This window comes from Bubalus bubalis, chromosome 1, assembly GCF_019923935.1.
Source record: "Bubalus bubalis isolate 160015118507 breed Murrah chromosome 1, NDDB_SH_1, whole genome shotgun sequence".
In the NCBI taxonomy this organism is placed as follows: domain Eukaryota; kingdom Metazoa; phylum Chordata; class Mammalia; order Artiodactyla; family Bovidae; genus Bubalus; species Bubalus bubalis.
The window spans coordinates 198,942,056-198,954,891 of NC_059157.1; the positions used below are offsets into that span (position 1 = coordinate 198,942,056).

Genomic DNA, 12,836 nt, shown 5'->3' on the forward strand with positions numbered 1-12,836 from the left:
AAAGTGAAGTCGCTCAGTCGTGTCCGACTCTTTGCGACCCCATGGACTGCAGTCTGCCAGGCTCCTCTGTCCATGGGATTTTCTAGGCAACAATACTGGAGTGGGCTGCCATTTCCTTCTCCAGGGGATCTTCCCAAACCAGGGATCCAACCCGGGTCTCCTGCATTGTAGGTAGATGCTTTTACCATCTGAGCCACCAGGGAAGTACAAGCAAACTAAGTCAGAAATAAAAAGACAAACATCATATGACATTGCTTACATGTGGCATCTCAAATATAACACAAATGAAGTTATCTACACAGATACAGAGAACAAGCTTATGGTTGCCAGCGTTGGGGTGCAGGGGAGGGATGGATTGTGAGTTTGGATGAACAGATGCAAACTATTATCTATGGGATGGATAAACAAGGTCCTACGGTACAGCACAGGGAACTATATTCAATATGCTGTGATAAACCACAACGGAAAAGGAAAAACCGGATAATATGCATAATGATATCCATGCATATACATTTATGTATATTCACTCATATCTGTAACATGAATCAGATCAGATCAGTTGCTCAGTCGTGTCTGACTCTTTGTGACCCCATGAATCACAGCACACCAGGCCTCCCTGTCCATCACCATCTCCTGGAGTTCACTCAGACTCACGTCCATCGAGTCAGTGATGCCATCCAGCCATCTCATCCTCTGTCGTCCCCTTCTCCTCTTGCCTCCAATCCCTCCCAGCATCAGAGTCTTTTCCAATGAGTCAACTCTTCACATGAGGTGGCCAAAGTACTGGAGTTTCAGCTTTAGCATCATTCCTTCCAAAGAAATCCTAGGGCTGATCTCCTTCAGAATGGACTGGTTGGATCTCCTTGCAGTCCAAGTCTTCTCCAACACCACAGCTCAAAAGCATCAATTCTTCAGCGCTCAGCCTTCTTCACAGTCCAACTCTCACATCCATACATGGCCACAGGAAAAACCATAGCCTTGACTAGACGGACCTTTGTTGGCAAAGTAATGTCTCTGCTTTTTAATATGCTGTCTAGGTTGGTCATAACTTTCCTTCCAGGGAGTAAGCGTCTTTTAATTTCATGAGTGCAGTCACCATCTGCAGTGATTTTGGAGCCCCCAAAAATAAAGTCCGACACTGTTTCTCCATATATTTCCCATGAAGTGATGGGACCAGATGCCATGATCTTAGTTTTCTGAATTTTAAGTTTATGAATTAATAATTCCTAAGTATCTCTCAAAAAAAGTTCCTGGGGGCATATGTGCTATTTCTTAAGATAATTTTGAAGAAAACTCTTTGAGTTAAGTTGACAAAAGAATAAACTCTCCTGTGGCGTATCTTTTATGATTGCAACCTACACTGAGGAAAATAAAATGGATCTTTCCAACAATTTTCCAAAAATTATTTAATGGCCTGGATTTTGAGATATCACTTTATATTTGTAATTTTCTTCAAAAAATTAAAACCCATATAATTATTGTGTGTTAAAAGGCAACGATACAGATATAAGACCTCATGATAAGAAAAGACTACCTACAATTAAAGAATTATTGCAAATATTGATATTTGCTCAATTTCTGCTTGAAAAATGCTCCACCGCTCTGAAAAAAGACACCAGGTAAAGTCCACATGATATTTTATCTCCGTGAAAAGTGTGTCTATTCTTGTGGGTCTGGAACCTCTGATGAGCTTCTCCAGCTTCTGGGATTACTGAGCCTCAAGAATCTCCCCAGCAGAGATTGCTAGAAAGCTTTCTGTTGCCACCACTAACTATTTTGGGTCCCATCTACCTCCCCTTGCTCTCTGACACTCTGCAGGAAGTGTGCTGGGTTGAGGCAAACCCACAGTGACCTCTCCAAACCGGGGCAGGGCTCGCCCCACTGCCCACTGCAGGTGAAAGCTGTTCACCTTGCCTCGTGTCTCATTAAGCCGCTGGACTCTTCCCTGTGAGAGTGATACAGTCCTGCTGGGCAGGGCAGACAGGGCAGTCGGGAACAGGGGCTCAGAAAAAGAGCTGGTTCTTGACCATGTGGACTTGCCTGAGTCATCTGAAGTACCCGCGATGCCCACGCAGCTTGGCGAAGCGGGAGGGAAGGTCAAGGGACCAATGAAAACAGAGCCTGGAACAATGCAGGCATTCAACAAGTACTCGCTGAGTGAGTGAGTGAGACAATTCTACTTCTCTAATGCAAGTCATTTGAACAAAATGCTGCCATCGCCGCCTTTAAGAGTCTGTTTAAAAAGGGACGCTGTTCACGTGTCTACTGGAAAACGTGGACTGAGCAGGAGTGTAGAAGCAGAAGTCAGAACAGGAAGCAACCTTTAGCTTTCTCTTTCCACACAGGTATAAACCCATCAGGCTTTTGCAGCCAGAGATACACTCTGCAGCAAACTCACCCTGTGATAACAGAACTCCTGTTAGACAGCTGCCTGGGGTGAACTCCCTGGCAGTCCAGTAGTTAGGACTTCATGCTTTTCACTGCCGTGGGCCCAGGTTCAATCCCTGGTCAAGAAACTAAGATCCTACAAGTTGTGTGGTGCAGCCAAAAAAAAAAAAAAAAAGCTTTTCAGTTAACAAATTTAAGTCCTGTGAATTCTCACCAGGTCAGAAAATCATATCAACATCCATGTAAGTGCAATAACTGATGAAGGGAAAGAAGAATCACTGATCTGCCTCTTGTAGTGGCTACGCCACAGCACCGCATTACTGTTTAGGTCACTGAACAAGTAAACAGCAGCTTTCACAGACTCTCAGAGCTCGAAAAGCCCTAAAGGTCAGCGGGTTCAATTACCAGAACACAGCCAGAAACCCTACCAGGGAGACGCAGAACTATATACAGAAGCAAGATCACACCCCTCTGTCCCACGGTATGTTTGTTTAACACGTTAAGTCAACACACCACTCAGGTCCTAACCATGACATATTATTTTCTGTTATGCTATTAAAAAGTACAGATATTATGGAGACATGTCATTATTAGAATAGCAGTTTAATGCTAGCAGCACGACTGTGCGGGTATTTTTAAGGAAGACATTATATGAATTTCTATTAATACTGTCCTCTTTTTGGTCTGAATTTGAATGGAGGATTCTTAAAGTTAGTCTAGCCTTCCATTTAATACAGAATTTCTCTCTACAGGATATTTTAAAAGATTATGTAATAAAAGATAAATGCAGCAACTTTAAATATTTATGTTTCTAAATTCCATAGGAGGTGCTGAATATGGATTACTATTGTTTTGTATTTCTTAAATAAACTTTTTCTAGATTTTGGACACATGGTTATGATATTTAAATATTGTCTTTTTATTTTATATCATTGCTAATTACTCTACATAGAGATTTGTCATGCTGAACTCTAATTCTGTTAAAAGTGAAGTGAAGTGAAAGTCACTAAGTCGTGTCCAATTCTTTGTGACCCCATGGACTGTAGTCTACCACTCCCCTGCGTCCATGGGATTTTCTAGGCAAGGGTACTGGAGTGGGTTGCCATTCCCACTCTATTCTCTAGAGGATCTTCCCAACCCAGGGATCGAACCCAGGTCTCCCACACTGTAGGCAGATGCTTTACCATCTGAGCCATCAGGGAAGTCCAATTCTGTTAAAATGACTCATAATACAAAGCCTGTACTTAGAAACAAATTTTGAAATCAAGTAGTAATTCTTCTCTGTAAAATATAATAAGTACTTCTGGCTAATACATACAATAATAAGCAGATACACAGCATCTAAAATGTCTAACCTCAGAACTAATCTGTCAAATCCTATCACAGAGCACCTTTGCAACTGAAAAACACCTCAGCATGAACTGTCAATTAAAATGTGATGTTAAAAGAACCACTAAATCTAGAGTGCCATCTATTGCAAGGAAAGAGACTGGTACAAACTCAGTTGAAAAAATAATAAAAAACAGACTGTAGTCAGATTTGGTGCTAGCAAGGTATGACACGAGAGGGGACTTTTTGTCCTAAACAACAGTGCCACTCAGTGGCTGAGCAGTGGAGTGAGCTGATAGACGGCACGAATGGAGGGTGGCAAAAAGGAAAATGGAGTTTGGGAGGAGGCAATGAGACTGCAGGCAAAGAGATGCTGCGTTGCCATGGTAACTGTACCTGGGAGGTCAGTTAGGGTCTGGACAGGAACAGAAACCTGAGCATCGCTTCCTGTAACTACATCGCCTGGATTTCATAAGAAAAAATAATTAGATTTCATAAAGAGGAAAAAAATTAACTTTCTGTTCATATTTAATGCTATAATACTTTTACCTATCAACCTAGTTACTGAAAGTTCAGTGAATCAAACTATAACACAATCTTGGAAAAATTAATATAAAGTATTTCTTAAAGGAACTAATTTTTAAAGTGTTTCCTTAAAAGTGTTTGTGCCTGTTTTTCTTGAGGAAAAAAAAAAGTTTCTACAGGTCTAAAGTACAGGAAACTAGCCATCAATGGATACTGCTGAGCAGATTTCATTTTCCTACAAATAACAGCATGATTTTATATTTTCTTATTTAAAAAATTCTTTATCCAAAAGTATGTACGTATTTAATTAAGAAGTAGAGATGTTCCTTTAAAATCAATTTCCTCCTGTAACAGACAAAATTTATTTTTAACAAAACTTGAAACCAATTTCTTCAGTGATAAGATAAAGACCTAAACAAGTTCTGATTTCATATTAAGTACTGAAAAGATTTCATAAGTTACCACATGCACTTATAAATGTCAACATGTAAAAATAAATCTGTGAACTGCATACGCTTTAAACTTGATACACTTACTATAGGCAAGATTTCATTCACAAATTGGACCTGTAGTAAATGCTTCAAATAAGGAAGTGCTCAAACTCAAAAACATACAAAGGAAAAGGGGGGTAGGGAGTGCATTCTCAAAATACAGGAGAGAAAGGAAAAGGAAACGCTGAGAAGCACTTGAGGTACAGGACCACTGAGAAGCAAGGCTTTTGGGGTCTTTGATCTGCTCCCTGGATGGCGAAGCTCACCATGAAGCACAGCCACTGTCAGCCGAATCCTTCCTGGGCAGGTCAGCCTCGGAACCTTATGCTACTTCGAGACTAACAAGCTGAAAAACAAGCCTCCTGAAAAGGCACCACATTTTCTATGTATGATAACACATAATTAACAGATCTGCTTTCCCTGTAGCTCCTACACAATAGCAAAAAAAAAAAAAATCAATATTTGAATTATATAACAACCTTCAGTGCCTTGACCACTGGCTACAATGATGATTTACAGCACAGACAGCTCATCTGGAAATTACTGGGTTGTAATTAGACCATTCCTATCAATTAACAGTACATGCATTTGTATTCTCCCATAGCTGAAATAAAATCTGTAAATAGGTACATACTCCAAATAACTGATAAACAACTTTTAGTGGGACTTCCCGGGTCCTGAATTTTCTTGATACAGTTAACTCTCTATTCACTGATAAGCAGTGTGCCTCATTTTCTGTACATTTGAAGATTTTCAAGTTTACGCTTGCTACTCATTTTACTCTGCAGCTTCTGGATCACCTATTAATGTATATTTAGAGACTGAAGCTAATTTTAATATTGATGTCACCTGGAAAATGCTGGAGGACCATCTGTGCTCCCTCCTTCCTTCAGGACCCCACCCCCAACACAGATACCCACGGCAGAATGCACTTCAAGTAACAGACATTTGAATGCTGGCTTTCTCACAGAACTCTTCCTCTGTATGAGCAGAGATAATCTAGAGTTAACTAACCCATGAAAGCCATAAGGGTTTTCACTGCATAAACAACCACTTTTCGAAACAACATTCAAGTTTTCCTACAGAGTGCACTAAAAAGGCACGAAGCACAGGGCTGTCCCGAGACGGTCAGAAGCCTATCCCAGCGCGAGGCTGGGAAGGAGTCGGCACTGTGCTCACCCCCTCCGGGGCCAGGGGACACTCCTGCGGGTTCAGGTCAGCATCAAGGCACAGCAGGAGACTTGCGGGAAACGCCCGCAGAAAGAACCGCCGCTGGAGGAGAGTTAACAAACACGCCTTTCATCTAAGGAACCATAGGTTTTTAGAGTTGGCATGCTCCCCAGGAGTCAGTTCAAACCCCTTATTTCCAGGTGAGGAAAAGGGTCAGAAGTTTCAGGATTCTGCCTGTGGTTCACTGGAGAATAAGTGAAGGATCAACCTACCCGCACTTCTACTGGTACAAACTGCTCTCTTCACCTTTTGATCTATTTTATTAAAACCTTTATTCAGGGAGGGGCCCTGACAGACCGAGCCATCTTTAATAGGAAGGTAGAGAAGCCTTCTGTAGGTTGACATGAGAAGAATAAACCAGAAATGAAAAGAAGAGCTGCCAAACAAGATCACTTCCGTTCTGCACAGGGATGGGTTACCGAATGCCCCAGCGATGCTCCTGTTCCAAATGCTCTGCTTAAGTGCTCTGTTGCTTCCCTATAACTGGGGACTTAGTTTTCATCAATTGTTCAGTCCTCATGTACTTCCTTTCTCACTCACTGTGATATTAATACTTGACATTTCCTTAGAGACACAACTTTATATTTCTATAGTCATTTGGCTTGGTTCCTCAGAAAATTTACGCTACAGCATTAAGAGATTCTCTGACTCATTTGCCTGCCATTAGTTAGAATTACTACTAACTATGGCTTGTTATCAAAGCAATATTGAAATCATATTTGTTTAGAACAATAAAACAGTACAATTAAGAAATATATAAAATAACATTCATTTCCATCCTGGAAGTGGGCATGTCTCCTGGCATTAAAATACATTTACAATATGTGAAGGATTTGACGTCTCCTCTTCTTTAAGTCACGCGTGGCAGCTGCACATTGGAGAGAAGCGTGATAATATAAAAGACGCTCCTGTGCGAGGCAGATGGGGTATCTAACAGAGTTTAAACAGCAACCATGTAAACTCTAATACTCCATATAGGCAACGACAGATACGTGCAACTAACAGAAGCACACTTATTGAACACACACAGTTTGTTTTCTGTCCCTGGCATATAGAGTCCATTTAACTTAAGTTTACCAGTTTAAATATCAGTAATTAAAATTTTGATAACGTTGGATGCAATCATCTTAAACAAAGTATATGGAACATGGGTTAATATTTAATATTTAACGATTCAATATATTATTGTTACTGTCAACATTGAGTGTTGGGTACTGAACTTGGCTATGATCCAGGGATTCCTTTACCACGTGGATGAGGAAGGGGTCAAGAGGGTATCTGCTCTGACGCTAAATGGCCACAGACTCCAGGCTTTGTGAGGCCTCAGGACTGATTTCTGTAGATTTTCTGCCATCACGTTAGTATCTCGTGCTTCGGGAATACAGACAGCCAAGCCTCACAGCTAAAAATAAATGTAGCTGTTTCTAACTGGCTATGAGTCGGGTTACTTGATTCACACTTCTTTGGAGGTAAGTGGAAAATATGAGAAAAAGGTTCTCGGTAGGAACCCGAAAGGCTCTCTTACGAATACAATGAGCGAGGTGAGGTGCTGGGAAGCCCCCGAAGTGCAAGGCGCTCCCTGAGCCCCGGTGGCAGGAGACCGCCGGCACAGCCCCGGAGCCGTGCACACCGAGAGCCAGTCTCAGGCTGTCCGCCTCTCCCCGTGTACCAACACAGACACGGGCCCTGGCTGCCCGAGACATCCTGTCTGCCCCTTCCCCTGTTCAGGGCTCTGCTTCGTGCTCCTTGATGGTACAGCAGCTGGGAGAGGGATGCAAGCCTGGCGACCTGCCTCCTCCGAACCAACCGCAGGGGTGAAAGCTGGGACCGGCAGGGCCCAGGGTCCCGGGCCTCGCCCTCGCCAACGCTCTCCCAGCCAGAGACATCACTGCACAGTGGGCAGAGACCTCGGTCTGCAGGCATCAAGCTCTCTGCTGTGACAAGTTCTCTGCTGTTCACACCACGCTCTGTGGGCGTGACCACGACTCAAATGCAAGCACACAGAGGAAGAAATGTTAAGAAAGTACTTTAACAAATTAGCTCATAAAAAGTTCTTACAACAGTATAGTATCTGAAATTCCCATTTACAAACAATCTAACATGTTTTACAGTTGAGTTTTGCATTAGTTCCTCCTTCTAGGATGGTGGTTCCTCGAAGTCCGGTGAGAAGGCCCAGGTTCTAGTATCCTCCCTTACCTTTGTTCAGCTGCACGGGCATACTTTCCGATTTCATCAGCCTCTGCTGCTGCTGCTGCAGAGTGTGCCTGGGGGCCTCCGCCAAGGTCCTGGTGGGAGCCGCCACTGGGGACGGGGCGCTGGCACCGCCCGCTGCCACGGGGCCGCTTGCACCGCCCGGGGCCGCCGCAGGAGAAATCAGCTTCCTTCCGAAGTTAATCAGGCTGTTCGAGACCTTATTTATATTTAGGGGAGCGCCTTTGGCATTGGTCCTGTAAAAAAAAAAATACATGGAGACACATTATTTAAATTAGAGAACAACTCTGTTATCTAATATCAGAATATCACATGTTCTGTTGATACAAAGACATAGTTTACATGCTTTGAAAAGGGCCATTTATGAGATCAGGTACACAACGTGAGGTATGGAAACTTAAGTGACCACAGAACAATCCAACGGCAAGACTTTTGAAGATGTGGCTTGTGGAATTTCTTTTTTTCACTCCTTTATTCAACAGGGCCTAACAGTGGCAACACCACAACTGTCTACAACACAGCTCCCCTCCTGGAGGGTCCAGGCAAGAAGTACATTCGTTACACTGTCATGGAAGTAGGCGGAGACGAAGCCTGCGATGCGGGCTCTGAAGGGGCGGTCAGGGCTGGGCAAGCCCGGGGTGGCCGCAAAGGGGAGCGAGGGGAGAACAGGTCTCCCCCAAGGCCGCATCTGCCCTGATTCTGCAACAGCAGCGTCTCTGACAGTTGTGCAGCCAGCTCACAGTCCATCACGGGTCGGGCCCCCAGACCCGAGTCCGCCCTCCCCCCGCCGCCCTGCCTCCACACCCCCTTCCCGCGACCCTGCGTCCCCTTCCCAAAACACTACATGTTTTCCTGGTCTGCCCGGTGTATGTCCGCCTTCTTCACTCCCCAGTGCAACAAAATGCCATGGAGACAAGGACGTTGGTCTCCATCCTGCCCTTGCCAGCACACACCACGTGTTCCGCCTACACTTGTTAAAAGGCAGACGGACCCTTCTCACCCGGGCCCGGCCACCGCTCGCCGCCCACAGGCAGGGTCCCGGCGGCTCGGCCCTCTGGAGACGGCTGCTCCCAGAGCCCCCGTCCCACCTCGCGCTCTCTCCTCTCTGCTGTGTCTTCCACGAGCACACCACCTGCTGCGCGTGCACTCGTGCACACACGTTTGCAGCCCTTCTCCTCTGAACGCTCATTCCTTCCTGGTCTCGCTTTCTGTGCTTCAGTCTGGCCCGCTCGGCCTGGCTGTGGTCCCCTGCTCTCAGCCCACCCCTGAGGTCACAGTGACTGCGCTGCAGGGCCCAAGGGCCACCCTCACCTCGCCGCTCAGCACTCAGCCCCCCTCCACGCTCCCCTCTGGCTCACACAGGCCTCTCCTGGTGACTGGGGTTTGCCAGTGCCAATGCTCAGCCTGGCAGAGAGAGGACACCAAGTCAACATCTGTTCAAATGAATGACTACTTCCCAAATGAGTCACCGGCTTTAAGTATCTCGGGGCTATTATCTGGAAGACCAGTTAGACTATTTTACTTGTGGGATGTTGTCCATGTCAATATTAGTATGTAATCCAATCATTAATAGAAGCCTATTTTCTCACATTTAGCTTTGTTTTCACAAAAGTAGGAAACTGGAAATCAAATCTGAGAGATCTACTTGTCACGATTTTAGTCACCTTAAATTTTGCCATCATTTCCTTTTCTCAGATCTACCTGGCAGCACGTACATGGTAATTCTCTTGCGTTTTATGTGACGGCTGCGTCCCTGCCATTACTAGCTGCTGTTCAGTCACTGCGTGGTGTCTGACTCTTTGTGGCCCCTTGACTGCAGCGCGCCAGGCTTCCCTGTCCTCCACTGTCTCCCCGAGTTTGCTCAGACTCATTTGCACTGAGTTGGCAAGGCTACCTAACCGTCTCATCCTCTGTCACCACCTTCGCCTTCTGCCTTGCCCTCAATCTTTCCCAGCATCAGGGTCTTGTAGACAGAGCTCTCAGTAGAGCAAAAAACTGTCAAGAACAGTATTGCATGGGAACATGGAATGTTAGGTCCATGAATCAAGGTAAATTGGAAGTGCTCAAACAGGAGATGGCAAAAGTGAACATCAACATTTGAGGAATTTGTGAACTAAAATGGACTGGGATGGGTGAATTTAACTCAGATGACCAATATATCTACTACAGTGGGAAAGACTGCCTTAGAAGAAATGGAGTAGCCATCATAGTCAACAAAGAGGCTGAAATCTCAAAAATGACAGAATGATCTCTGTTCATTTCCAAGGCCAACCATTCAATATCACAGTAATCCAAGTCTATGCCCTGACCAGTAACGCTGGAGAAGCTGAAGTTGAATGGTTCTATGAAGACCTACAAGACCTTTCAGAACTAACATCCAAAAAAGATGTCCTTTTCATTATAGGGGACTGGGATGTAAAAGCAGGAAGTCAAGAGATATGTGGAGTAAGTTTGGCCTTGGAGTACAGAATGAAGCAGGGCAAAGGCTCATCGAGTTTTGCCAAGAGAATGCACTGGTCATAGCAAACACCCTCTTCCAACAACACAAGAGAAGACTCTACACATGGACATCACCAGATGGTCAATACCAAAATCAGATTGATTATATTCTTTGCAGCCAAAGATGGAGAAGCTCCATACAGTCAGCAAAAGCAAGACCAGTAGCTGTGGCTCAGATCATGAACTCCTTATTGCCAAATTCAGACTTAAATTGAAGAAAGCAGCGAAAATCTCTAGACCATCCTGGTATGACCTAAATCAAATCCCTTATGATTATACAGTGGAAGTGACAAACAGGTTCAAGGGATTAGACCTGATAGACAGATTGCCTGAAGGACTATGGACAGAGGTTCATGACACTGTATAGAAGGCAGGGATCAAGACCATCCCCAAGAAAAAGAAATGCAAAAAGGCAAAATGGTTGTCCGAAGAGGCCTTACAAATAGTTGAGAAAAGAAGAGAAGCTAAAGGCAAAGGAGAAAAGGAAAGATATACCCATCTCAATGCAGAGTTCCAAAGAATAGCAAAGAGAGATAAGAAAGCTTCCTCAGCGATCAATGCAAAGAAATAGAGGAAAACAATAGAATGGGCAAGACTAGAGTTGTCTTCAAGAAAATTAAAGATACCAAGGGAACATTTCACACAAAGATGTGCACAATAAAGGACAGAAATGGTACAGCCCTAACAGAAGCAGAAGATATTAAGAAGAGGTGGCAAGAATACACAGAAGAATTATACAAAAAAGATCTTCACGACCCAGATAATCACGATGGTGTGATCACTCATCTAGAGCCAGACATCCTGGAATGAGAAGGCAAGTGGGCCTTAGGAAGCATCACTACAAACAGAGTGAGTGGAGGTGATGGAATTCCAGTTGAGCTATTTCAAATCCTAAAAGATGATGCTGTGAAAGTGCTATACTCAATATGCCAGCAAATATGGAAAACTCAGCAGTGGCCACAGGACTGGAAAAGGTCAGTTTTCATTCCAATCGCAAAGAAAGGCAAATGCCAAAGAATGTTTAAACTACCGCACAATTGCACTCATCTCACACGCTAGCAAGGTAATGCTCAAAATTCTCCAAGCCAGGCTTTAACAGTATGTGAACCATGAACTTCCAGAAGTTCAAGCTGGATTTAGAAAAGCCAGAGGAACCAGAGATCAAATTGACAATATCCGTTGGATCATCAAAAAAGCAAAACAGTTCCAGAAAAACATCTATTTCTGCTTTATTGACTATGCCAAAGCCTTTGACTGTGTAGATCACAACAAACCATGGAAAATTATTAGAGAGATGGGAATACCAGACCACCTTACCTGCCTCCTGAGAATCTGTACGCAGGTGAAGAAGCAACAGTTAGAACTAGACATGGAACAACAGACTGGTTCCAAATTGGGAAAGGAGTACGTCAAGGCTGTATATTGTCACTCTGCTTATTTAACTTGTATGCAGAGTACATCATGAGAAATGCTGGACTGGATGAACCACAAGCTGGAATCAAGATGATACTACCCTTATGGCAGAAAGAAAAGAACTAAAGAGCCTCCTGATGAAAGTGGAAGAAGAGAGTGAAAAAGTTGGCTTAAAACTCAACATTCAGAAAATTAAGATCATGGCATCCGGTCTCATCACTTCATGGCAAATAGACAGGGAAACAATGGCAACAGTGAGAGACTTCATTTTGAGGGGCTCCAAAATCACTGCAGATGGTGAGTGCAGCCATGAAATTAAAAGACTGTTGGTCCTCAGAAGAAAAGCTATGACCAAACTAGACAGCATATAAAAAAGCAGAGACATTACTTTGCCAACAAAGGTCCATCTTATCAAAGCTATGGTTTTTCCAGTAGTCATGTATGGATGTGAGAGTTGGACTATAAAGAAAGCTGAGTGCCAAAGAATTGATGCTTTTGAAGTGTGGTGTTGGAGAAGACTCTAGAGAGCCCCTTGGACTGCAAGGAGATCCGACCAGTCCGTCCTAAAGGAAATCAGTCCTGAGTATTCATTGGAAGGACTGATGCTGAAACTGAAATTCCAATACTTTGGCCACCTGATGGGAAGAACTGAATCATTGGACAAGACCCTGATGCTAGAAAAGATTGAAGGCAGGAGAAGAAGGGAGTGACAGAGGATGAGATGGCTGGATGGCATCACCGACTCGATGG

General features: G+C 44.0%; 1 protein-coding gene across 10 annotated transcripts in view; it reads right to left on the minus strand.

Annotated features, from left to right (window-relative positions):
- The window catches only part of TBC1D5 (TBC1 domain family member 5), a 586,162-nt gene that overhangs the window by 67,300 nt on the left and 506,026 nt on the right, over positions 1–12,836 (minus strand). For 9 of the 10 annotated variants that reach the window (XM_025287205.3, XM_025287148.3, XM_025286711.3 and 6 more), the window contains 2 exons: positions 8,160–8,410; positions 4,114–4,179 (listed from right to left, as the gene is read on the minus strand). In XM_025287205.3, the coding sequence (XP_025142990.3) occupies positions 4,114–4,179; positions 8,160–8,410 (317 nt within the window). The remainder of the gene's footprint in view (positions 1–4,113; positions 4,180–8,159; positions 8,411–12,836) is intronic. The other variant, XM_044938556.2, reaches the window with a different exon arrangement.